This window comes from Gouania willdenowi, chromosome 17 (genome assembly GCF_900634775.1).
Source record: "Gouania willdenowi chromosome 17, fGouWil2.1, whole genome shotgun sequence".
NCBI classification, from domain to species: domain Eukaryota; kingdom Metazoa; phylum Chordata; class Actinopteri; order Blenniiformes; family Gobiesocidae; genus Gouania; species Gouania willdenowi.
This window is the reverse complement of record NC_041060.1, coordinates 9393410-9417275: the sequence shown is the minus strand read 5'-3', so window position 1 is coordinate 9417275 and position 23866 is coordinate 9393410. Positions and strand designations below refer to the sequence as shown.

The following is a 23866-nucleotide window of genomic DNA, read 5'->3' as shown; positions in this document are numbered from 1 at the left end:
CCACAATATTTGTAGGCAGTGGTTCAAAATGTTATAAAGCCAGTGGAATAAAGTTAAAACCTCATAACATCATAAGACAAGACGTTAAAATGACTTGTCAGCTAGCGTAGCCTAGCCTAGCATTCGAAGCAAACAAGCTCACACTCATGTCCTTTACACTGTTTCTACCTTTCAGTCATCAAATCGTCTTGTGACGACAGTTCTGACGACAGCCCAAGTCCTGGAACCAGGAACAGTGATGCATTCTGGGAAACCAATTGGAATCCAATTTTTTTTTTTTTTGTTTTTGTGTTTTTTAAAGAAATCAATCTTGTTCAAGCGACTGGGGACAGTTTAATTTACATTGTCTGTAAAATGCACAATCCATTAGTGAATCCACAGAAAGCTTCAGTTATTATTTTACTTTTATGTTTGTAGCGCTGAACACTGACTGCAACAAAAAACAAACATCACAGCACTCTCTCCGATTACATCTTGAATCACATTCCTAAAACATTTTCAGTCGATGTTTACAAAAAAGCCCAGAAGGGGTTTGCAAAAGTAAATTTGGAGGGTTTATTTATAAATAATTTCAACTACAACTGGTTTTAAAAATGAGGGGAAAACGAGTTAAAACTTTTAAAAAGAAAATACAAACATTTTGTGGTTCCGAGCTTCATTTTTGTGCCTTATTTAAAAACCAAAAAAAAACTGACTTAGAAAACTGACGATCTGCACAATGAGATCTTTTTTTGTTTTTTAAAAGTGAAAACTTTTAAAAAATGTAATTCATTCATTTCCAGAGAGAGTAATCAAAGAGGAAATAATAAAGCAGTCATATAAAGAAAGGCAAAATGTTTGAGTTCTCTTTTCTAAAGCTGTGATAAAACGTCTGTTTTAAGGCTACAAAGATAAAGAGCTGTAATTAAACTCTAATTCCAGAAACTACAACAGGAAACTACAATTTTAAACACTGACTGATCAGATTTACATTTCACGAGTCACACACTTTCGCTGCTTCAAAGTTGACGGCCAACTTCCTGTGTTTCCTCTTGGAGGCGGAGCCAGGGGTGTGGCCTGTCGCTGCTGCGTTGTTGTTGTGCCGAGGCGGAGTGTGCGGCGCCACCTCCTTCGTCCTGGAAACCACTTCGGAACCGGTGAGAGCGTGACTGGGTTTACTGGCCTGTGATTGGCTGAGAGCCGACGGCGGCTGCGTCGCACATTTCAACGACTCGTTCTTTGCCACGGTTTGAGCCGCGTTGTAAAACTCACGAGGTTTTTGGTTCTTTTTGTTGGCGGACGCTCGCTTCTTCGTCACCTGTCGGAGGTGGAAACACGTGTGGGTCACATGACCAGAGACGATAGTCAAACTTTTAATATAATTCTTCTCACGTAAAAAAATACAAACACTGTCAACATTACCATAAATAAATAGATTTCAGGGCATTTCATTATACAACTATCAGCACTTCATACACTGTATTTGGTTGGTTTAACTGTCATAACTTTATTTTTATTTTTTTACAACTTTATATATATATATAAAAAATCTAATTAATAAGAGACTTTGTAATTAATCTTGATTTGTTTGGAGTGCAAAAGAGCTATTAACAGTGTGATTTTTTTTGTGTGTTATTTTTCTGTACTTAATTAATCGCAATTAGCACATTCAAGTCCCAGCCCTAATACATATATATTCTATAACCCTGCATTAATGTTTTTAAAATGTGCATGTTTCAAATCAACTAGAGATGAAACTTAAATCCAACAGTATTTACTAAATGTCCTATTGGTGATCTATTGTCCCTTTTATAAATAAATAAAGAAATAAATGCATACATTAAATAAATATATTTTCTAATCTTTGATAATGATCTACATGGTGTTTTACCTGTAAGGGGATGAACTGGTTGTGTGAACCAATGGGCACGCCTGGTGCTGGTTGTGGAGCTGCAGCTCCAGGGAACGTCCCTGTGGGTCCATAGAACGGATGACTGGGATGATTGGGATGAGGTAGAGGCATTCCCCACAGAGGTGGACCATAGCCCTGAGGTGGCAACAGCAGCCCAGCTGTAACATAAACACACTTTATTAGAGACGAGCTGTGATCTTTATGCGTTTAGAACAAAAACACAGTCAGAGACTCACAACAGGACAAACAATGACATGACTAAACTGACCTTGTGGGCTGAAGACAGGAGGCATTGGTGCCATTGGTGGAGCTCTGATTGGTCCCATTCCTGGGTAAAGGTGAGGTGGGATTGGAAAACCAGACCCCACTGAATTCTAAATGAAAGCAAAGCCTGAGTTAGGATTCCATCAACAAACAAGTGCAGCGCCCCATTATATACTGTATATATTATATTACATTAGGGTTCTCACCAGGAATTATTCACAGTGTAGGGGTAACGAGAGGTGCATGAGCGAGCGCTGCTGGCGTGATTGTTGTATGGGGGTGTGGGGGCATCCACAATTTATAACACCGTTCATATTGGACGGTGATTATGGGTCACTAAGCAGAGGATTCACACAGTAGAGCTTTAATCGGGCCTGAAAAGAAGACCTGACCCGGCCTGAGCCCCAAAGAACACCTCTCAAACCCTTCAGACCTGAATGAAGCCGATGTCTCTTTAAGCCTGAATATGTTTCAACATGACTGTATTCACATTTGGAGGAGGGACACATCTAAAAGCCTCAGGAATCCGGCCCTCGAGGGCTGGAGTTGGCCACCCCTGCCGTAGGGGATCAAAATCACAGTGCAGGGGGCCCCTACACTCAGCACTGGCAAGAACCCTGTATATTACATCATAGTGTGTTGGATTACCAGTCTTTGGAGGGCAAAGAACGCAGCTTTCTCTTTAGCATCGTTTTCTGACTGGCACTGAGGGCCATGTAGCATCAGCCCATTGGACAGCTTCACCTGACACACCACCAGACCCTGTGGGCACCACACAGTCAGTAAATCAGTGACACTCACTCACTCACTAGTGCATGAATGTTGGTGGTGGTCAGAGGGGTCGTAGGTGCGAAATGGCAGCCACGCTTCTGTACCACCACTGGTATGACTGATGTGACTAACTGGTGTAAATGAATAATGGTTTCGGTAATGCTTCAAAAAAAGCACCATATAAATCCAAGCCATTATTATTATTATTATTATTATTCACTCTCTCACCTGTCTGTTGCGTATGTAGCTGAAGTCTGGTGGAGCCAATCCGTGCCCCACACACACACAGGCCAGCTCAGACACTTTACTGCTCAGTGAAGCATTCAGCGCTGCTGATGGAGGAGGGGGGGAGAATGCAGCGCCGTCACCCAAAGGTGGATTCATCTTTGCAGCTGGTGGAACAAAAGCTCAGAGCTCAGTTTCTTCTCTCTGTAGCGTTAGTGTCTGTCAGTCATCAGAGAGACGTTACGTACCTAGTTTTTTGGACGAATGCCTGCGGTTCTGCTGCTGACCAGCAGAGGGGGGCGTGTTCACCAGCTCTTGCAGAGACGAACCACCTGTTCCATCAATCTTCAGCATCTCCTTCAGCACCATCGTCCCTTTCTGTAGTGACCAACAAAACCCAGTTAACCTCAGTCAGCTGTGTAGGAACTTCCTTTGAAAAGTTACACCACAAGAGGGCGCCAGTCAACCCAGTCTAACCATTGCAAAGGACTGAGGAGACAAAGGACTATCAGGCTGATTGGTGACGGTTTGTGGAGCAGCTGGAGGGGGCGGGGTTTGCTGGTTGCCCTGGGAGATCTTAAGGCTGGCGATGAGGTCCTCGAACTCGGTCGTAGCCTGAGTGGGAAACATTTAAAAAAAAATGTTTATAAATGAAGTCAGAAAACAGGATGAGAAGCCCTTGTGTCACCAAAGACCAGGGATGGGGTCAATTACAATTCTGTCTTCAATTATCAATGTTCAATTACAACTCAATTCTGATTTCGGTGACTGGCAATTTTTCCAAATACAATTCAAATTGCAATGAATATTTTTCCTCTGAAAATCAATGACAATTACTTAAATTCAAACTAAATTAATCAATAATTACAATCATTTTAATAACCCTATAAAACTGAATCTTCCTCTTGTGTTAGCTTTCTGTTCCCATGTCTTAAATCATCTGTAATACACACTAAATACCCGGGCATTTTTTCCAAATACAATTAAAATTGCAATTATGAAAGTCAATTATAATTACATTCTCAATTACTAAAGTTCAAATTCAACTAATCAATTACTGAGCCATTTTAATAAATAAAAATAAGCCCATGAAACTTAACCCTTACTTTTTTGTAACATCTCTTATTATTATTCATCCACGTCATAAATCAGCTGTAAAATACACTAAAAAATGTCATCTATCAACCAATTTGTTTTTCATCTTGGTTACCTCGTTAGGCTTCCTAATCAATGGAAATAATGATATTAATATTTATTGTGCGGGTGTCTAACGGGATGTAACGATTAAAAAATCGATTCATAGGTATCACGGTTCACGTCGATGCTCTGAAAATTTAATCACAGTACTTTTTTTAAACAGCAGAGGGTGCTATATATTTATCCTTCTCGTCTAAAAGTGTAGGTGATGGGCGGAATCTGCTACTACTTTCTTTGTGGCCGCCTTCTACTCTTAAACATGTTCATAAATGATTCTTTACCCCTTTAGCACCGAAAGAATATCTGTAATATTACGTGAATATCTGTAAAAGTCACATTTTTCTATTAGCTCTGTCTGCTAGCATAGCATCTCTTCTTCACTGCAATAATATCTGCATGCCAACCAACCACTGGGTTACCAGCGCCCTTTGCTGGTCCAAACAAAATATCTGACGTAAATACAGTGCAGACTGTTTTTTTTTTTTTTTGAAGTCCAATTGTTAAGGCACAAAATACATTTTCAGTTGCACTTTTAAAAAGAAAAAGAACTATTATGTAGTTTTGCATTGTTTACTACAGAACCAGAATTTAAATAATAAGCTTCTTCATTTGTATTATTCCTTTATTTATTTCATTCAACATTTATATTTAGTTAAATTGCATTGTTTTGAATAGTTTATCAAGGCATTCTTTTCACAATTAAATATAAAAGGAAAATAGTACAGTATTTTGTAGTTTTTCCCCCCAACAAAATAAAGTCTACAGTCCCATTTTGTAAACTAAATCGTGAGAGAATCGTATCCGGAGTTGAGTGAATTGTTACATCCCTATTTCCCAGGTTTGCGTTTAAGTAAATTGTAATTAACAGTTTCTAACTAAGTTTTTATGTCAATTACAACGTCAATTATCTAAAGTCAATTACAATTGAATTAAGATTACAACGGCAACATATTTGTCCAATCACCAATACACCACAATTGTACAATACAACATACAATAATTATACAATACAACATACAATTACATCATAATTGTTATTAATTATCAATCAATCATTACAATTATAATTGACCCCAACCCAACCAAAAACGTCCGATTTAATGAATGCTTTGTCAAAGTTTTGCTAACTTACACTTTGTGATGGGAAAAGGAAAGAAGCGTCATCATTTTTCTTCAACAGTCGGATACCTGCAGACGGGCTCTGAAAGGTTTGCACAAGACACAAAAAAAAATTAAAACACAAACAAAAAAAGAAAAAAATTATTCAATCTAAGCCAAACTGACAGTAATCGCTCACACAACATGCATATGTTACTCACATCTTTGTTGACATGTTGGTTCCTTCCTTGTTGATATGAACCTTCCTAGAAATGGAAACACATTTATACACATATGAACAAATCTAGGTAACTTGTTGTCCACAGCCACAGGGAGAGAGAGATGATGATGATGATGATGATACCTTGGCTTGTTGTTTCTGGATCGGCCTTTTATTGGCAGGATTTCTGTTGCCTTGGAAAACTCCCTTCACTGCACCATGAGGGCTGTTCATCTACACATTAAGAAAAAAATCAAAAAAAAAATCAAAGAGGTTCTAGAATCTAGATCATTTAGAGCCTCAGATTTTCCGTGATCACAACGGATCACAAAAGGGGCACAAATTCCACAATATATCCAAAGTTTACAAGAGAAAAAAAATACATTTAAATGTATTATAGTAGACATGAGCATTTTTTCTAATTTTGTGCTACAAAAATACATGAAATTAACAGAACAGATACATAGAATGACAGAAAATCAAGAAAATCGGCGCTGATCAACCAGTGCATCCTTAAACAGTAGTCGACTCTTTTAACCTTATTTAGCATGTTTGGTATGATTTCAGGACGTTTAATATCCAGTAAAATAAAAATAATCTAAACAGGGAAAGACAATGAAATGAAAACGAAAAGTGTAACGTGAAGTGGGAATGGGAAACCTGAAATGGAATTTGGGAAATTTTGAAACAGAAAATCCTGAAGTCATAATTGTTATTACAGATTGTTTTTACATTTTAAGGTGAAGGAAACAGACTGTGTGTGTGTGTGTGTGTGTGTGTGTATTACCTGTGTGGGGACAAACGGTGAACGTGGTGAGTGGTTGAGCCCACCCAGCTGCCGGTTGGCGTTGTAGTTTGCTCCTGTGACCGGCTGAGGTTTGACAATGGCCATGAGTTTATGGGAGCTGTGATCCACTCGGATTCCGTGGGAGAGGTTGATGAGAGCGAAGGGAGGAAGGCGGTAACAGCGTGGTGACGAACACCTGACGTAACCAACATCGTAACGATTAGGTGAGGTCAAACCATACCAGATTTACATAAAATGTCCTGAGTTTTTTTTTACCTGATGTTGAGACCTCCAGCGAATTCCTCATCAAACAGAACTTCATAGAGAATTTCAGCCTGTCGCTCGGCTGGGACAAATAATGTTCCGATTATTGTTTTTGACAGAATATTTCATTACATCAGCAATAATCTGTGAGCATAATAAAGAAGTATTTCTTTACCTCCTTTAATCCCAATGACGGTTCCTTTGAGTCCCAGCGGGACCGTAAAACTCTCCCTGATGTTGACGACTCGGTCAAACAAACGATATGATGCGTCTGGGTCAGGAACTACACCCTGCTGCTGCTCTAGTGGCTACACACACACACACACACAGTTAAAAATAGATTTCTTCAGTTCCCTTGGTGAGTTCAGCGATTGTGACTGTTTTAAAAAGGCAAAATGTTTCAAATAATACAAAGATGTTTACGTTTTCAGTGCACAAACCAACAAAAAAGAGGGAAAGTTAAAAATGTGCTGGTAATCCTTGATTTTCTCAGAAACAAACTGGGTTTAATTGACCAACAATGGTTGAAAAGGTGGTGAAATGGGATTTTAGAAACGACAGAAATTGGTTAAAATTAAAAGGCTTAAATGTGGCAGAAATGGGGGGATTTAAAAAGTAGGCACAATTAGTTTGAACTGGCAAATAATGGACATGACATGAATGTGGTTAAATTGGCAAAAATAAACATTAAATATGATGAAAAGAGGCAATAATGGGTCAACATATGTGAGATTAGGTGGGGAAAAATGGTGGAAAAGGTTTACAAGTGTTGCAAATGTCTTCTGGCAGAAATGGACATAATGTGGCGAAAATGCAGTAAAAGGAGCAACAATATGGCAAGAAAAAGTGATTAAAATATGTTAAAATATGGCAAGTTTAGTGTAGTTGCAGAAAAAGGGTAAAAACAAGCAAAAATGGGCTCAAATATTCTTAGATTTTTTAAGGCATCTGGCGAATTACTACCAGTGTCTCACGACTCCAAGGTTGAGAACACCTGCAATAGGCATAAAGGCGTAAAATGACTTACCCTAAAAAGCAGATGGGGCTTCACAGTCACTTTCACCTTGCTTTTTTTCACCTAAAAAAATGAAACACAATAAAAGACGATGAGGAAAAAAGGTGGAACTGGAATTGGTTTCCAACATGTTTTTAATTATGTCGGCGACTCACTTTGGATTTCTCCACGATTTCCTCAATCTTTTCAACAATGATAGCGTCCAGCAGTTGGTGGTCACATGATGCTCTGCTGGTGGAGCTGACTGGGTGACTCTTCAACCAGCTCGTGATTTCTGACACCTTCTCTGCTCTGTGCCACACACACACACACACAAACACACCAGTAAATGGCCAACCGTTACACATTATCAGGCCTTGATATTATCAGTGCTGAAGAAAACTAATAACAGTACAAAAAGCTTCTAATTTTTTCTGCCAACAACTTACTTTCCATGTTATATAATTATTTTACCAATATATCAGGAAAAGGGTCTGACAAAGGGTTTGTGTATTTTAGGAGTCATTTTGTGTATTTGTTGTTGTAATTTTGTATATATTTTTGTCATGTCGTGTATTTTTCTTGGGTCATTTTATGCATTTATTTTTTGTTGTTTTGGATATTCTACGTCATTTTTTTGGTTTGTTTTTTGTTGTCTTTTACATTTTTTCTGTAATTTTATGTGTCTTTAGAGTAATTTGGGGTTTTTTGTTTTGTGTATTTTTGGAGTTATTTTATGTATCGTTATTGTCAAGTAGTATTTTTTTTCTTTTCTCATTTTGCGTTTACATTTTGTCAATTTGTGTTTTTTTGGAGTCAGTTTATGTATTTTTTTTTTATTGTTTTTTGTCCTTTTGTGTATTTTTCTGTAATTTTGTGTCTTTGCAGTCGTCATTTTGTGTATTTTATGTTATTGTTTTGTGAAACGCATTCTTTTTGTTTCTGTTTGTGATGCTTCTCACATATTCAATACTTGTTAAATATTGTATTACTACTAATTAGTAATTATTATTATTACTATGTTTGATAACATCTTTTTTTTCTTATCATTGGCCACGTTTACATGGGAGATTTAATTCCTCTAAAGCAGAAAAAAAGTTAATTCCTCTTTAAACTGACCTTGTAAACACTTAATTTCTAATGTTAATTTAATTCCGAATTAAACTTAAATCCAAATTAGGTGGCTGGTTTAATTCCGAATTAGATAATTCCTCTTTCTTGTAAACAATTTATTCCCCTCTAAATTAATTTCGGTCGTTCTGCGCATGCATGATTTACCGCGATGACGATATAATCCAGGATGGCCGCCCGGACTTCAGCCTAGACTATTTAATAAGAGCCTTAGAATACATGGATATAATGAAAAGAGTGGATGGACGGAAGCATAAACATGCAGACTTGCACACGGACACACACGGATTTAATAAACACACACGGACCGAGGTAAACACGATAAATGGGGCTGGCTTCACTGGCAACTGGCACTAGGACCCAGAGGCAAATAAATGCGTCCCCGTATTGCATGCACAGGCTGTAATATCACCAGTTTATCATTTTACCTGTTGTTAGAGCTACTGTCTTTACCAGGGAGGAACTATTTATTCCTGGTGATTGTTTTTCCCAATAGATGTAATACGTCTCGTTTCTCCCCCTGTCTAATCAGAGCCTTCCCAACACCCAGACCTACAGCGGAATTGAGTAAAGCCAAATAAACCGGTTTTCCATGTAAACCTCAATTCGGGAATTACTATTTCTAAGTAAACACGAAGCAGAACACTTTAATTTCGAATGATTTAATTCGGAATAACTAATTCAAAATGAAAAAACATAATTTGACCGTGACCATTATGTTCGCTATCATCTGTTCCCCAAAAGTGTTAAGAATATTTTTCTATACCCGTTCTGGTCCTCCCCTGGCCAGATGTCGTCTTCATAGAAAACATCATCGTGGCTGTTTCTGGAAACCAAGTCGAACACCTCATGAAATCTATTCAAAAGCAAAAACAAAGAGGTTTTTGTTTAGTTTTTCAATTAGATATGTACATCCTGTCCTCTGACAGTGCATTACCTCTCCAGGTATTCAGCCAGCAGCTCCTCCACAGCGGCAGAGTACAGCCACTCTTTCTCCGTTCTCTTGGTGTAACCTGGAACCTCCTCGTTTTTCTTGTTGAATTTCAGATTCAGTCCAACGTTGGCTCGTTGCTCTCCACACGGGCTAAACAGAAATGAGCCAGAAGCAAAAGCCTTGTACCAGAATTCACTCTAAGGACTTCTGTTATGAACACAAATCAAACACTAACTTTTTCTTGGAGCCTCGGCCAATGAAGATGCTTCCTGAGAAGCGAGAGACGAGGTAGCTGGTGACGCCGAGTCGAGATGCCAGGAAGTATCCAGGACTGTACTTTACACAGTATTTCTATGACACACATACATAAACAAATAGGGTGAGATGGAAGATGTTTTTTTTTTTTAAAGATTTCCTAACAGGGAATCTTACATGTTGATTCTGTATCAATGACTCCATCTGTGGCTCGTGATGCACATTAAAGACGACACGAACTCGACCCTCTTGGATGATATCTTGAGACTCTTGCACCTATCAGAAGGATTTTGAATTTAAAATTTTAAACCCAAACAGTCCTAATGTGACAGAAGAATTCGAACACTTACCTCGCCCATGGCACCGTAGTAAGGATTCCCCACCATGAAGACTGTAGTCCCTAGAGGAAAAAGCTCATCTAAGCTCTTGAAAGAAGTCAGAGATGAGTAAAAGGCCTTGATGTCCTAGAGGAGAACAGTGAGACAGAAAACGTGTGAGTGAAAACCATAAACATTTGACTAAATACTCAGAAATTAAACACCACGCAGCTGCAAAGTTTTAACACATTCTACGGCATTCATGATTAACAGCACACACTGATGACCTTTTTTTGTTGAAGCTTTTAGAACAAATATGGGCAACTTTTATCACAGTGGGGTCAGAAAAATATGACTGTATGTGATTCTAATTTCATATCATCAACATTCATGGCAGCATGTAGAAAAATAATCAATCTGACCATTAATACAGGAAAAAATACAGGGTACGTGTATTTTGGAGTTATTCTGTGTTTTGGCTGTCCTTGTGTATTTTGTGTGTAGTTGGGGTAATTTTTGTTGCCCTATTGTGTATTTTATGGGGTTATTTTGTGATTTTTTTTTTGTCATTTTGCGTGTTGGAGTCATTTTTGTGTGCTTTTGAGTATTTTTTTTATTTTTTTAAGTTCTTTTGTGTATTTCTCCATCATGTTTTGTGATTGAGTGATTTTTGTGGAATGTTCTGTCCTTTTTGTTGTGAGTTTTGAGTTTTTGGAGATTTTTTTGTCAGTGTCTGGAGTCATTTTGTGTATTTCATGTCCTTTTGTGAATTTTTTTTGTCATTTTGCATTTTGTTTTTGGAGTTATTTTGTTTGTGTTTGGCATCCTTTTGTGTGTTTTTTGAGTCCATTTACTTTGGGGGGCTACACAAAATTAGACCAAGGGCCAGTTGCCCACGTCTGTTCTAAATGGTGCTGCAGAAAAAGGCCACAGGTATATGTCTAAAAATCCTGCTGTAGCATCTCAGACACAGCTCACAGTCACACAACATCTACTCTGTGATGCCACACTAAATAAAGCACTGCCTTTTCTTTCATTTGGGTGCAATTACCTTCACTACAGCCTGGTAGGCGAAAGGTAGAACCTGTTTGGACCACTGCTTCTCCAGTTCCACCACCCCATTGGCTTTGGGGACGTATTTTCTTCCAGTCAGTAACTGGCCATATAAAATAACTGACGTCTCATTAATCATGATGCCTTTCCTCTTCATGTAACTAAAGGAATGAAAAACAAAGCGTTAGAAACAGCAGAAAGCAGATCATGATGTGATCTAACGAAGAATATCCAGCTGAAGACAAAAAGATACGAGTTTGGCTTATTGCTGCGTCTTACTATTCAGTGATTCCTTGAACATCTTTCACCCAATCTTTCTGCTCCTTATCAGATAAATAAGTGACCTTGGTGGGGGGAGGAGATGATGGACGATCATAGATTCGTTGTAAACCAGGGGGTTCATCGAGACTAAACCTGTAAAGCAGGAGCAACATTTTATATTAAAATACAAATAAGCCCTTTTAATGTTCAAAGATAGAAGACACCAAAAAGAAAATACAGAAAACTTGATTTTACTTTTAAACAAAGAATAAAGATAATACATTTCTCAAAGCTACTTTAAGAACTAAATAATACGAGGTCCTGCTGACTTCTTACCTGGTTTCTCCATCTGACACCGCGATGATGCGAGCTTCCTCTAGGTGGGGCCAGTTCACGAACACGGACCTTCCAAGGACTTCTACAGTAACGTTATCACATATCTATAGAGTGAAAGTAAAAAACAAACAAATATACATATTGTAAAGACAACACTGCAAGGTAAAAAAATAAAAAATCCTTCAATTTTTCCATTAACTGAAATTAAATCACATTATTCATGAATCCCTTTAAACTTCTCACTTTTGAAATACACATACTTTTAACCTTTTTTGTACGAACAAAAAAAAAGAAAAACTGACCAAACTTTGCCAAACTTTAAGGATGGGATTGAACAACTGATTTTGCTGAATAATTCCAACTCTCTAAAAAGCAAACAGCAGATCTCACCGTTTCCCCATTTTCATCTGAGAGGATGTCCAGAATCATGTTCTCTCCTCTGCTGCTCTGCTGGAACACGACCACGCCGTTCTTCTTCTTGTAAAACTAAACAATGAATGAGGCCAACAGTGAGATTCAATGGGAACCAGACGAATCGTAAACAGATGTAAATACAAGTTTCCTTTGGATTTTCATGAAGATTTGGGAAATGTTAATATTAGAGTGACCAGATGTCCGGATTTACCCGGACATGTCCTCTTTTCACGTCTTATCCAGAGATATTTTTACAAATTAATGAAATTGTCCAGGTTTCCCAGGGACCTTTAACGCATCCCAGGGAACACGTTAATTTAAAACACCGTAACTCCACTAATATTTGCTCTAACTGAGAAATTTAAAACATTTCTGATTCTGATTCCACCAGTTTCTGAAAGATAAGGAGTTGTTCTTTACCACCAATATAATATCATTACTTACACGTGACATACTCATTGAACATGCCACTTTGTTGTGACAAAAAGGACCAAAGTCCAAGCGAAAGATAGACTAAAAAAGACCAAATATAGTGTTGGATTTAATTGAAAAGGTTATTGAAGTGTATATTTAATGATTATTTACTGTTCTGTTCAGTTAGATCTTTATTTCAGTGCTCACGACAATATCCATGGTATGGAGCACAAGTTCACAAAACAAAACAAAGCAAATTTTAACAAATATAATTTCAACAAAGGAAAAACCTTTTTCAAAAAGGCCTCGTTATTGTTTTAATTTCAAGGAGGAGATGTTTCTCACTGTTTCAATGATTGAGAGATTTTAATAAGGCTTATATCAGATTATTATAATGCATAATAAAGGTGACTTACTTGAGTCACCACTGATTGCAGATTGTTTTTAGAGTATTTGTTATAAATGGAGAAATTAATTTTTAAACCTAACTTATTATATTGTATTTTGCATTACAAGGTAGAGTCAAGAAAACGTGGAGTACTTTGAGTATGCCGTGGTCGACCCAAGTATACCCTTTTTTGGAACTCACAATGTGGTCACCTTGTTAATATTAAGATTTGTAATGTGTAATACCTCGTGTTTGATGTGATGCAAGGTGGGAAAGCCACAGAAATACAGAAGTGAGCGGTCGACCCTTTTGCTCTTGTGGTCGAGCGACACGTGCCAAGCTTCGACGGGAATATATGCTTTCCTGTACAAACAAAGATATTCAAAGTTGAATCCAAGCACATAGAAGTTTACATCAGCATCAAAGTGTGTCTGTATCTACCTGACATAGCAGTGAACAATGTTAGGGAACAACTTAGGGAGAGTGGAAAGGTAAGTGAAATCCACTTCGGGGTCGAACGTGTACAGTGCACACTCTGTGTGCCGGTTTCTGTCTCTCTCTTCTTTTGTGAGCTTGTGATTGTTGGGTTCCATGGCTGCAAGTAAACGCTTCTGCTCAAAAAAAAACAAAAAACAAAAAAACACAAATCACAAACATGAACTGTTTATCAACCAAAACAGGCACAATGGCTGATTTGCTTCCTCAAAGGATGTGTATCTATCAGGGATGGGGTCAATTACAATTACATCTTCAATTATCCATGTTCAATTACGATTACTGAAAGTTTTTTCAATTACAATTAATATTTTCTCTTTGAAAGTCAATTACATTTACTAAAGTTTAATTACAATTAATGTGCATTTAATAAATGACCCCATAAAACTTAACCTTACTCTTGAGTTAGCTTACTGTTAGCATCTCTTAATGAAAACAGGTCAGTTTTAACCCATGTCTTAAATCAGCTGTAAAATACATTAAAAAATATAATCTATCATCTAATTAGTTCTCATCTCTTGGTTACCTTGTTAGGCTTCCTAATCACTGAAAAGATAGGCATTAATATATTTGATGTGGGGGTGTCTGAGCCTTTTTTCTGTCAATATAGCCCTTTATTTATTTATTTATTTTTTAATGGTAAAATGATCCTCATGAGAACTGACAGGTAGTTTATATGAAACATATTTTAATAATTGTTAACTACGAATGTGTAAACCATAAAACTGCAACATGATTCCCCAGTTTTGCGTTTAATTCAATTCTAGTTGACTGGTTTTATAGAAGTTTAGCCAATTACAATTACAAAGTAAATCTCAATTACAATTATTATAAATACTTCATAATCATAATTAATTATGAATTATGTTATTACAAATATAAGTGACCCCAACCCCAGTGTGTGTTACAGTTTGTACCTCATCTATGAATGGAATAAGAACAACAGCCTCCCATTCCTGCTGCTTGCCATTAAGGTCGGTCTTGAAGTCCAAAGGGTAGTACTCGATAATGGGGGACATTTCACTGGTCATCAAGTGCTGAAACACATTCATAAATAATAATACACTCATTTAATTTCCAACATAAAAAAATAACCATCTGTGAAATAATTGTGTTTTTAAAAAACGGACAATTATACAGTGTCTATCCAATGAAAAAGCTGGTCTAAGAGGTTTGAATCTGTTTTTTATACCCGATAGGCTTCAGGCAGCAGGTCCATGCTGGCAGCTGGAAGGACTCCCAACAACTGCTGGAAGGGCATGAAGGGTTTCCCAAGGTCAAAGGTCAGTGTTAAACCAGCAATATTCCTGACATCAGACAGGAATGGGGCGTAGTGGTAGGGGTAGTACCTTTAAAGAGAGCCCCAAAAGTTTAAAAGTAGATCAGAACAATAGAGAAAATACATCAATGGAATCGTTGCTCTTTACTTTTCTCACATTTGACATTTAACCAATACCCGACTCTAAGACTTGTGTAAGCTGAGCTTTCTGCGATATATGCTACCGCTCAAAAGGTTTAGATCATCACACTTTCTCCAGTTTTTTACTAAAAATTATTCAGTTTATTGTGTCATTGTACAAATGACAAATAAGCAATTTTAGTTGAAAAAAAAAAATCATGGAATCCATGAACAACACTGTTCACCTGATGCTCATGAGGGTCTGGTACCACAGTGTGTTCCAACACTGCTTTTATGCAGACAAAGGGTGTTGGAAGTCACCAAGAAAAAGTGGAACACCTGTAGGAAATATTAGCACCAGCTTTCAAAGCTGATTCAACCTTCATTGCTGCAGAACAGCTTTACATCTTTAACCCACTTTGTGTTTCCTGAAAAAGGCTTATTTGTATAATTCTGAAATGTACATTATTTTTCAGTTTTGGAAACCTTTTTTTTTTTTAACCGCTGGCTGTTCAGTACTTACCTTTGTACCATTTCAAGCTATTCCTTGGACTCCCACAACTTGAATTGCAATAAATAACTGGAAAAAGTAAGGTGTTCTAAAACTTTTGATCGGTAGTGTTTATAAATATAGCACTCACTCATACTCAGGAGTTTCCTGACCTCTCCTCATGTATTTAAAAAGAAACCAAAGCTGAGTGGAAGGACTCACCAGCTCCACGACTGTACTCCATGATAATAGTAGTGAAGAATCCACTGGATTCCTTCCACGTAACACTTTGCTTGATTGGACAGAAACTCACTGCAGACAATGGAGTGATGATTAGAAACAACAACTGTAAGTGTGCCATGTTTTATTGATGTGTAAATATCTTTTCTGTTTGTTTGTTGTGGAAAAATTGCCAAAAAAAAACCTGATCCATTGTGTATGAGGCCAAACATAAATAAATAAAATAATGTAGGCAAAGAATAATTACAGGTTAAATAAAACTATGAATGAATGAATGAATGAATAAACAAGCAAGCAAGCAGGTCAGAACATTAATGGATAAATAAATAAATTAAACATCAATTATCAATTAAAACAAACAACTTTGTACATTCAGTGGCTTATTTTGAGGTTGGGGCAAGTTGATACACGAAGACATTATGTTAAATGAGCCACTCAGCTGTGATCGCTGTGCGGTAGAAGTACTTTTGGTTCAACTAAACCCTCAACGTTATCATTTTTTAATTCCGTTGACTGTAACTACATCGAATAAAAAGGATTTCAATGATGAAAATAAACAAAAACTAAATTAGGGAATCAGAAAATAAAATGAAACCAAGACTAAATCAAAATGTGCAGCCAAAAAGAACATTGTTAAAAAAAAGTGTTTTAAAGAGTCAATAAGTCTAATTCCAGTGTTTACATCATACATGAGGTTGTCCTGACTTACTCTGACACGACATCCACGCCCATCTTGGTCATATAATATGTGCGTTTGTACTGTCGGAACTCAGTTTCAAAAAGATCATCATCCTCCTCTTCGTCATCAGCCATGGCTTCCTTTTTATCTCCGTTCACTTTTTCTAACGTGGTCCGAACTGCCGCATCCTTTAGACATGAGATCAACGAACAGAGTGGCATGATGGGAAATTATTGCAGATAGTGAGAGAAAATGCTGTTGAGCGTAAAGACAACATTTCTACCTCCTTCTTGCGGAGGCCTTTTCGAGCCGCTTCCTTCTCCGCTGCCCGTCCTGCGGCTTCATTCAGGTATTTGTTACCGACTTTACTCTCGAACCACTTCAGGTCAACAAACACCTCGCTGAAATGTTCCCTGTCGAACTGGAACCACGGAGCAGAGGAAGAAGAAAAACATTCATATGGTGTCAATGTGAAAACACTTGATGACAATCCTGAGCAAACTTTGTATTCTGTGCAAAAAATATAATACGAGTCATGTCATTTTAACTAATTTTCAGGACATCCCTCGCACTTCGACCTCAAAACATTCTGAAACTTTAACCAAATGTTCTTCGATTATTCAATTGGCACACCGTAAATATTTTGTTTGATCAGATTAGATGTTTATTTACATTCCCAAATGCAGTTATGGGACAAACAAAAATAGGATTTCAAGAGACTGTCACCCAAAAACCAATGCATATATCTGACTAATCATTAGTGCTTTGAACAGTCTATGTGCATACAGTAGCTCAAAGCTAATAAAGTTACAGTGACATGAGACATATGTAAAGTTACTTACTGAAGGCCTAAACATGTTCGAGCCGGAACCCCAAAAATTTATTTTCCAAATTTGAGGAGCTAGCATGTCCACAAGATAGAATGTATAGCAGATGTTTTTTATATTTTAGAGAGTAGGTGAAGCTGTATTACTATACCAAATTTCAGTTTTCTATGTGATGTAGTTCCTGAGATATTTGAAGCTGAAAATGTGGGTAAAATGGGAATGCATGAAAATCGACACATACAGTACTCCCCCTTTATTAAATTGACCATATCTCAAGTATTCATCCGATCAAACTAAAAAATTACAGTGTGCCCATTGAATAATCACAGAACAATTTCAGAATTTTGAAGTACATTAGTCATTTTTTGAAATGACCCATATATATTCAAATGTAAAACTGATTATTTTTCCAAGCTTGCTCATGATTAAAATAAATAATATCCGACAGAGTTTATTTTCAGAAAAACTAAAAGTACCATATTTACTTACCTCAGAAAGCTTCTCCAGGTACTTCTCAAAGTTTGCCAGGTTTAAGTGTCCGTTCTCATTCAAGTAACCTGGGTTAGAAAGCAAAGTTCAGGTGACTGTTTTTTCTAAATAATCTTATCAATGTGCAGATGTGATTATCTCCAACTTCTGTAAAACTTGTTTGATTTCACACTGACAGAACTCTGCTTCAATCACTCACCTCCAACACTGGGTAGAACACTGATGTAGGTCTTGTACAGCAATGGCAACGCATCGTGGTTGATGTGAAGGTGAGGGAGGTGAGGAATGAAGTCATTTCCTACGAGGAAACCCATCAGGATCCAGTCGTCTATGATTCGTTCTAAATCATAATTGGAGCCCAACTTATCCTGAAAGATACCAAAAAAGAGAAAATTGAGAGAACGTAGCTTCCAGAAGAATTCCGATTTTATGCTTGGGCCATTTGTATAAAAATGAGTTTGCAAGTTTAACCTTCAGTGGAGAGAACTCGTAGTCAATGTACTCTCTCATTAGGGACAGGTGAAGCAAGTGGAAAGTAGTTTCTTCTGGAGCCGTTATCCTGGGGGGAAAGAAAAGAGGCGACAGATTAACTGCAAATCATTGAAGAAGAGCAAGTAGGAAAAAAAGATTTGAATGAAAATTAAGCAATATGTAAAGAATAAGAACCGTTTCTGAGATTTCTTTCCCCCAAATCGAACTTCTTCCCTGAGAAGCGAGAAATTTGGCTCGTGGCTGGTCAAACCCAACATAACCTATAAACACAGAATCCAAGACCGAATTAGCCAAAAGGTTTGGAGCATTAACACAACAATCATTGGAGTGTGAGCCGTACCAGATCAGCATCCAGACCATAAAGACAATGCCGAGTGTTGGGGTCATGATCTGGTTTGGCGTTCTCTGAACGGATGAACTCCATGATCTTATGTTCTCCCTCCCCAGGCGTCTGTGAAGAAGAACGATGGGTATGACACAGAACATCAGGTCGACTCGACTACATTAGCTGTAACAGACGCAGGCCCACACACTCACCTCGTGACCAGACAGGTAGATATTGACATTTTGCCACAGCTTGTCAGTGGAGAGCTTGTTGTGGACAAAGTACTTGAGCTGTTCTTGTAGCCTCGCCATGAAATCAGTGCCTGAAACATGGATCAGAGTTTAAACAGAGCTGCTGTGACTTTTCTCACTCATGACAAGCTAAGATACTGCGCTAAAACTACGGTTGCAAGGTCACCTAAGGAATGCTTTAGTACTCTGAACTATTGTGGCCAAAAGACTCGTTCAGAAAGAATGAAAAACAACAATGGCGCCAAACTTCAGAAAATGGCTGAATGAATAATTCATATTTTGTCTCTTCTGTATTATGTCAATATATAAAGCATGAGCAGCTCTCTCCTCTTGCATGTTTGGGTGTGTGCTGCTGTATGTATGGGTAAAAAAAAAGTGTGAATTGGTCTATATGACTAAAGATGATTTTTCTTTATATCTAAACTAAATAAAATAATAAAATTAGGGTTGCAAAGATGCGGAAAATATCTGGTAAATTTCCACGGGAACTTCAGCTTTGGGTTTTTAGGAATATTCAAAAATACAAACTTTTAATGGGAATTATACATTGGAATTAAATAAAATTCTACTTTACATATATAGCACCAAATACAACAATAAGTCATCTCATGGCACTAATCACAATATATATATATATATATATATATATATATATAGCGAGAGAGAGAGCGAGAGAGAGCGAGAGAGAAAACATTTCCACATGAACAAGAATGAATTAACCAGAGTAACTTTAAATAACTGTATCACAGTCAAAATATTAGCATCCATTCAAAGAAAAAATACAATTAAAATATAACATTTCAACCAGGGATGCAAAATTCCAAGTTGGAAATTTTCCATGGAAATAAGAAATTTTCAAAATTGAAGGTTGGCCCCTAACAACTAAATATATCGTATTTTCAGGCATATAGGCCGCTATTTTTTTAATTTAAAGTTGAAGGTGCGGCAAATATGACCTGAACGAGTAGAGGAAAAAAGAGAAATAAACTTGGCTCACTCGTTTCCAACTTAATGAAACAGGATAACATGGTGTCAGGTTGGATCTTTTTATGGAAATATTGATGAGAAACAATCTGACACTGCATCAGCATGTGCTTTTTGCAACAGACAGGAAAATGAAGAAAAGCTGAAATCGTTCCTACCAGGAGTGATACAGTTGGAGTCGAAGCGAGCCTCTGTTGGAAGCACCTCTCCTTTATCCAGAGCTTTTTTTATCTTCTCCTCTGCTTCTTTGGCTGACCTGAACACATCACATAAACACAGAGAAACTCAATCCGCCAGGTCTTTAGTCTTATTCTTCATTACTTATGACTTATTACATTATCCATCTGTACCTGAATCTTCTGCCTCTCTGCTGGTTCATCTTCGCTCTGGGCGCCACGCCGTCCACAGCCATGAAAAAGACCTTGCGAGGCTTGATGATCCTGAAGAGCACCTCCAAGTAATGAAAAATGTCAGCAAAGATCTTCTCCTCAGAAATGCGAAAGTGGACGTCCTCGTCGTTAGGGTGAGAACACTGGTGGATGATGCCGTTCATGTCCAGATACAAATTGTCAAATTCAGGAATCTGAGGAGAGACAGAAAACAAACAGAGGAATTAAACAATAGGGTGACCATACATCCGGATTCACCCGGACATGTCCTCTTTTCACCTCGTCTGGTAGATATTTTACAAAATAATGAATTTGTCTGGGTTTCCCAGGGACCTTGAATGGATCTAATTTAATTTAAAAGACCATAAGTCTGCTAACATTTGCTCTATGGGAGAAGTTCCACTAGTTTCTGAAAGCTAAATAGTTATTTGCAGTCAATATGATTCATTAAGTAAATGTACTCACGTGATGGAATCAATGATGTCGCTTTGTTTTGATGAAATAATCACACACAAGGAAAAGAGAAAAAGGCCCAAAGTCCAAGAGAGAGGAAGATTAAAAGAGACCAAATAGTGTGGATTTAATTGAAAAGAAAGATTCTCCTGGATGATAAAACCTCCATGGATGGAGGTCCAGAGAGAGATTTGAAAACAACTTAGACTATAGGAAGTAAAGGTAAGATAAGTTAAATTTTTGGACCAATAAATGTCGTTCTGCTTTGTGTAGCTAGTCTTAGTGTACATTTTTATTTATTTTTTTGGTATTATTCTTTTCTTTTATATTGTATTTAGGGGTGTCCCGATCCGATATCGATATTAGCCTGAAAACAAATATCGGATATCGAATTAAAATATCCGGATTTTCCGATTTATTTATTTTTTCAATTCATTTTTTTATTTATCTTATTCAATTGTAGAATACTGTAGATATTACGTTGAAGGTTAAAAATGTATGTAACCAATTGGTTAATAATAAATGGGTCAGTTTTTCTCATACCTACTGTTGCTGACAATTGTTCTCTGTTTGAGTAACATCACTTGATTAAGCCTTTTCTAACATTCCACACTACAAAATAAGTCATTATTATTTTTCCTTAAAGAAAAGAGAGCGAAAAAAAAAGTATGTATGATTCACGCTGATATCGGATCAATATCGCCATTGGCCGAAACGCAAGGCTGCAATATCGATATCATATCAGAAATGAAAAAGTTGTATCGGGACATCCCTAATTGTATTGCACTCTTTTTATTATTCTGCTTTTATTGTCAAGTGTCCTTGGGTGGCCTGAAAGGTGCTTTTAAATAAAATGAATTATTATTATTATTCATGTTAGTGTTTCAAATTTTTTCAATGATTGGAAAGATTTTAAGAAGGTATATATGAGATTTTTGATGGACAGATTATTATATTACATAATAAAGGTGACTGACTTGAGTCACCACTGATTTCAAATCTAATCTAATAACTTATTTATCTATTTACTATATTTTATTTCGAATTTACAAGGCTAGATTCAAGAAAACATGGAGTACTTTGAGTATGCCGAGGTCGGCCCATGTGTCCCCTTTTTGAAAGTCAAATTATGGTCACCCTGAATTAAAACAAATATTTACAAAGTCATGTAAAACTTGCATGTCTAATAATGAACAATAGCCTTTCTGTGTGCTTGGTTGCTGACGTTTTGTTTGGCCAATGAGTCATTTTCTAGTTTGTTGAACACCAATAACTTTCTAAAGTGCACGGTTGTGATATAACAATGACCTGAAGTGGCATCAAGCGGTTTTCAGGACTGTTACATGTTGTAATATGACACCACTTACTTACACTTAAGCTATTTTATGTAAGTGAACACTGACTGAGCTGATGAAATAACTACTCACCAACTGAAATACAACTAAACACATTCGCAACGTGGGTCAGTGTAAAATATGTGACAGCTACAGACTGTGATTAACTACCAATATTCATTTTATTTAAAAATGTTTTTAAATGTGTACATGTAGTTGGTAACAAGTTGAGTTGACACTTGTTCAGAGATGTGTTGTTGTTGATGAACAAAAACAAATATGAATATGTTCCTGCGTGTACTAGCCAAACTGGCAACCTAGTGTCGGAATGTGCTAATAAACAATGCCCGAATATCATTGTGAGAAATTCAGTTTTCAATGAAACATGAATGACAACAGCAATATGCGTGTAAACAGCCGGGAAAACACTAGTACACTACGGGGAATAAGAAGTTTAATGGCCCGGCGTTAGTTAGCTCAGCGGTAGCAACATGCTAGCCGAGCTAATGAGGTGTTCCAAATCAGCTGGTTACCCTGTAGGCGAGTGGCAACTTCGATGTTCAAGGTTCGATTTAATTATCGAACATGTAGTAAATCCTATGAACCAATAAGAGGGAGTAATTTAAATATAATGTGTGTCCTTGTGTCATTACAGTTATAAAAACAATTGTAATACATGTTATCTCGCTTTCGGTTTCGTTCATATCTTTTTATGCTTTTTTTCTTTTAAATTTTTTTTTTTTTTTTAATCAACACCACTTTTTCTATTGTCAAACATTTTAAGAATTCACGGGATAAGGAGTTTGTCACAGACAGTCTGTGAGAAGCTACTTCATCCACAACACCAGTAGCTCTTTTAGCTAACAACAGTTCGTACCTGGTGTTCCTTAACAACTTCGCTGAGACACGGGTATCGCTCCGAGATCCATCGGTAGAATTTTGGGACTCCCATCTTCACCGAAGCTCCTCTGCAATCTAAGTCCACTCACAGTAAAGGTTCGCAGGGGATTTGAGGCGTCTTAGCGCTGTGTAATGACAAAATACGACCGCTGTTCAATGAGGAACTAAACTACTCGCTCCACACTCAGTCTCATAGACATTAAAACATAGAGGTTCGATTGATTGCTGCTACACTTGAAGGCTGCGCGTCTACAGGGTAGCAATTTTGTAATAAACGTCAGACATGATAGATAGATAGATAGATAGATAGATAGATAGATAGATAGATAGATAGATAGATAGATAGATAGATAGATAGATAGATAGATAGATAGATAGATAGATAGATAGATAGATAGATAGAGTTAGATGGAGATAGATGGAGCTTTTAACAAAGCTCCACAGGTATCTATCTATCTATCTATCTAGCTTTGTTAAAAGCTCCACAGGTGTGTTGTCCTAAGAGAAGCTGTTATAGATATATGTCTGGCCTCTGGAAACACAGGCATTTTAGTCTTACGTGAATTTTATTGTAAGCTATGTTATTTATTGTATTGTACTTCCTTTATACTTTTATCTATGGACCAATCGTGTGTCTGAAATAAAGTTATATAGAACAAAAGGAACCCAGAAAACACCCAGATGTGCTCAGGTTTTTATTGACATCATTGTTAAAGGCTATACAGGGGAAACAGGGAAACAAAAAGGTGTGCGTGATAGACTAGGACTACTAGTATAAATTGGTTTGAGGTCACTGGGTCACATGACCTCAAAGCTATTGAAAAAAAAAAAATACCATGGATTTTCTTGCATTATCCCACATTATGATTTTTAAAAAATGTCAAAACTTTAAATCAGGAAAACTA

The 23866-nt window shown here is 37.1% G+C and overlaps 1 protein-coding gene across 1 annotated transcript; it reads right to left on the bottom strand.

Annotated features, from left to right (window-relative positions):
• Window positions 1-313: 313 nt before the first annotated feature.
• xrn1 (5'-3' exoribonuclease 1) lies at window positions 314-23175 on the bottom strand. Its single transcript, XM_028473133.1, has 40 exons — window positions 22939-23175; window positions 20236-20468; window positions 20044-20141; window positions 18863-18972; window positions 18666-18776; window positions 18500-18585; window positions 18305-18392; window positions 18033-18201; window positions 17834-17901; window positions 16801-16938; window positions 16548-16705; window positions 15821-15910; window positions 14902-15058; window positions 14627-14746; window positions 13656-13825; window positions 13460-13577; window positions 12389-12484; window positions 11999-12102; window positions 11681-11815; window positions 11400-11562; window positions 10382-10495; window positions 10209-10307; window positions 10012-10127; window positions 9780-9926; window positions 9609-9698; window positions 7888-8023; window positions 7745-7795; window positions 6893-7025; window positions 6730-6799; window positions 6454-6649; window positions 5811-5900; window positions 5668-5712; window positions 5481-5549; window positions 3629-3766; window positions 3400-3529; window positions 3155-3318; window positions 2804-2917; window positions 2160-2265; window positions 1871-2049; window positions 314-1297 (listed from the first exon to the last, which is right to left on the bottom strand). The coding sequence occupies exons 1-40, from the start codon at window positions 23011-23013 to the stop codon at window positions 974-976; spliced, it is 4998 nt and encodes a 1665-aa protein (XP_028328934.1). The 5' UTR covers window positions 23014-23175; the 3' UTR covers window positions 314-973.
• Between the last annotated feature and the right edge of the window lie 691 nt (window positions 23176-23866).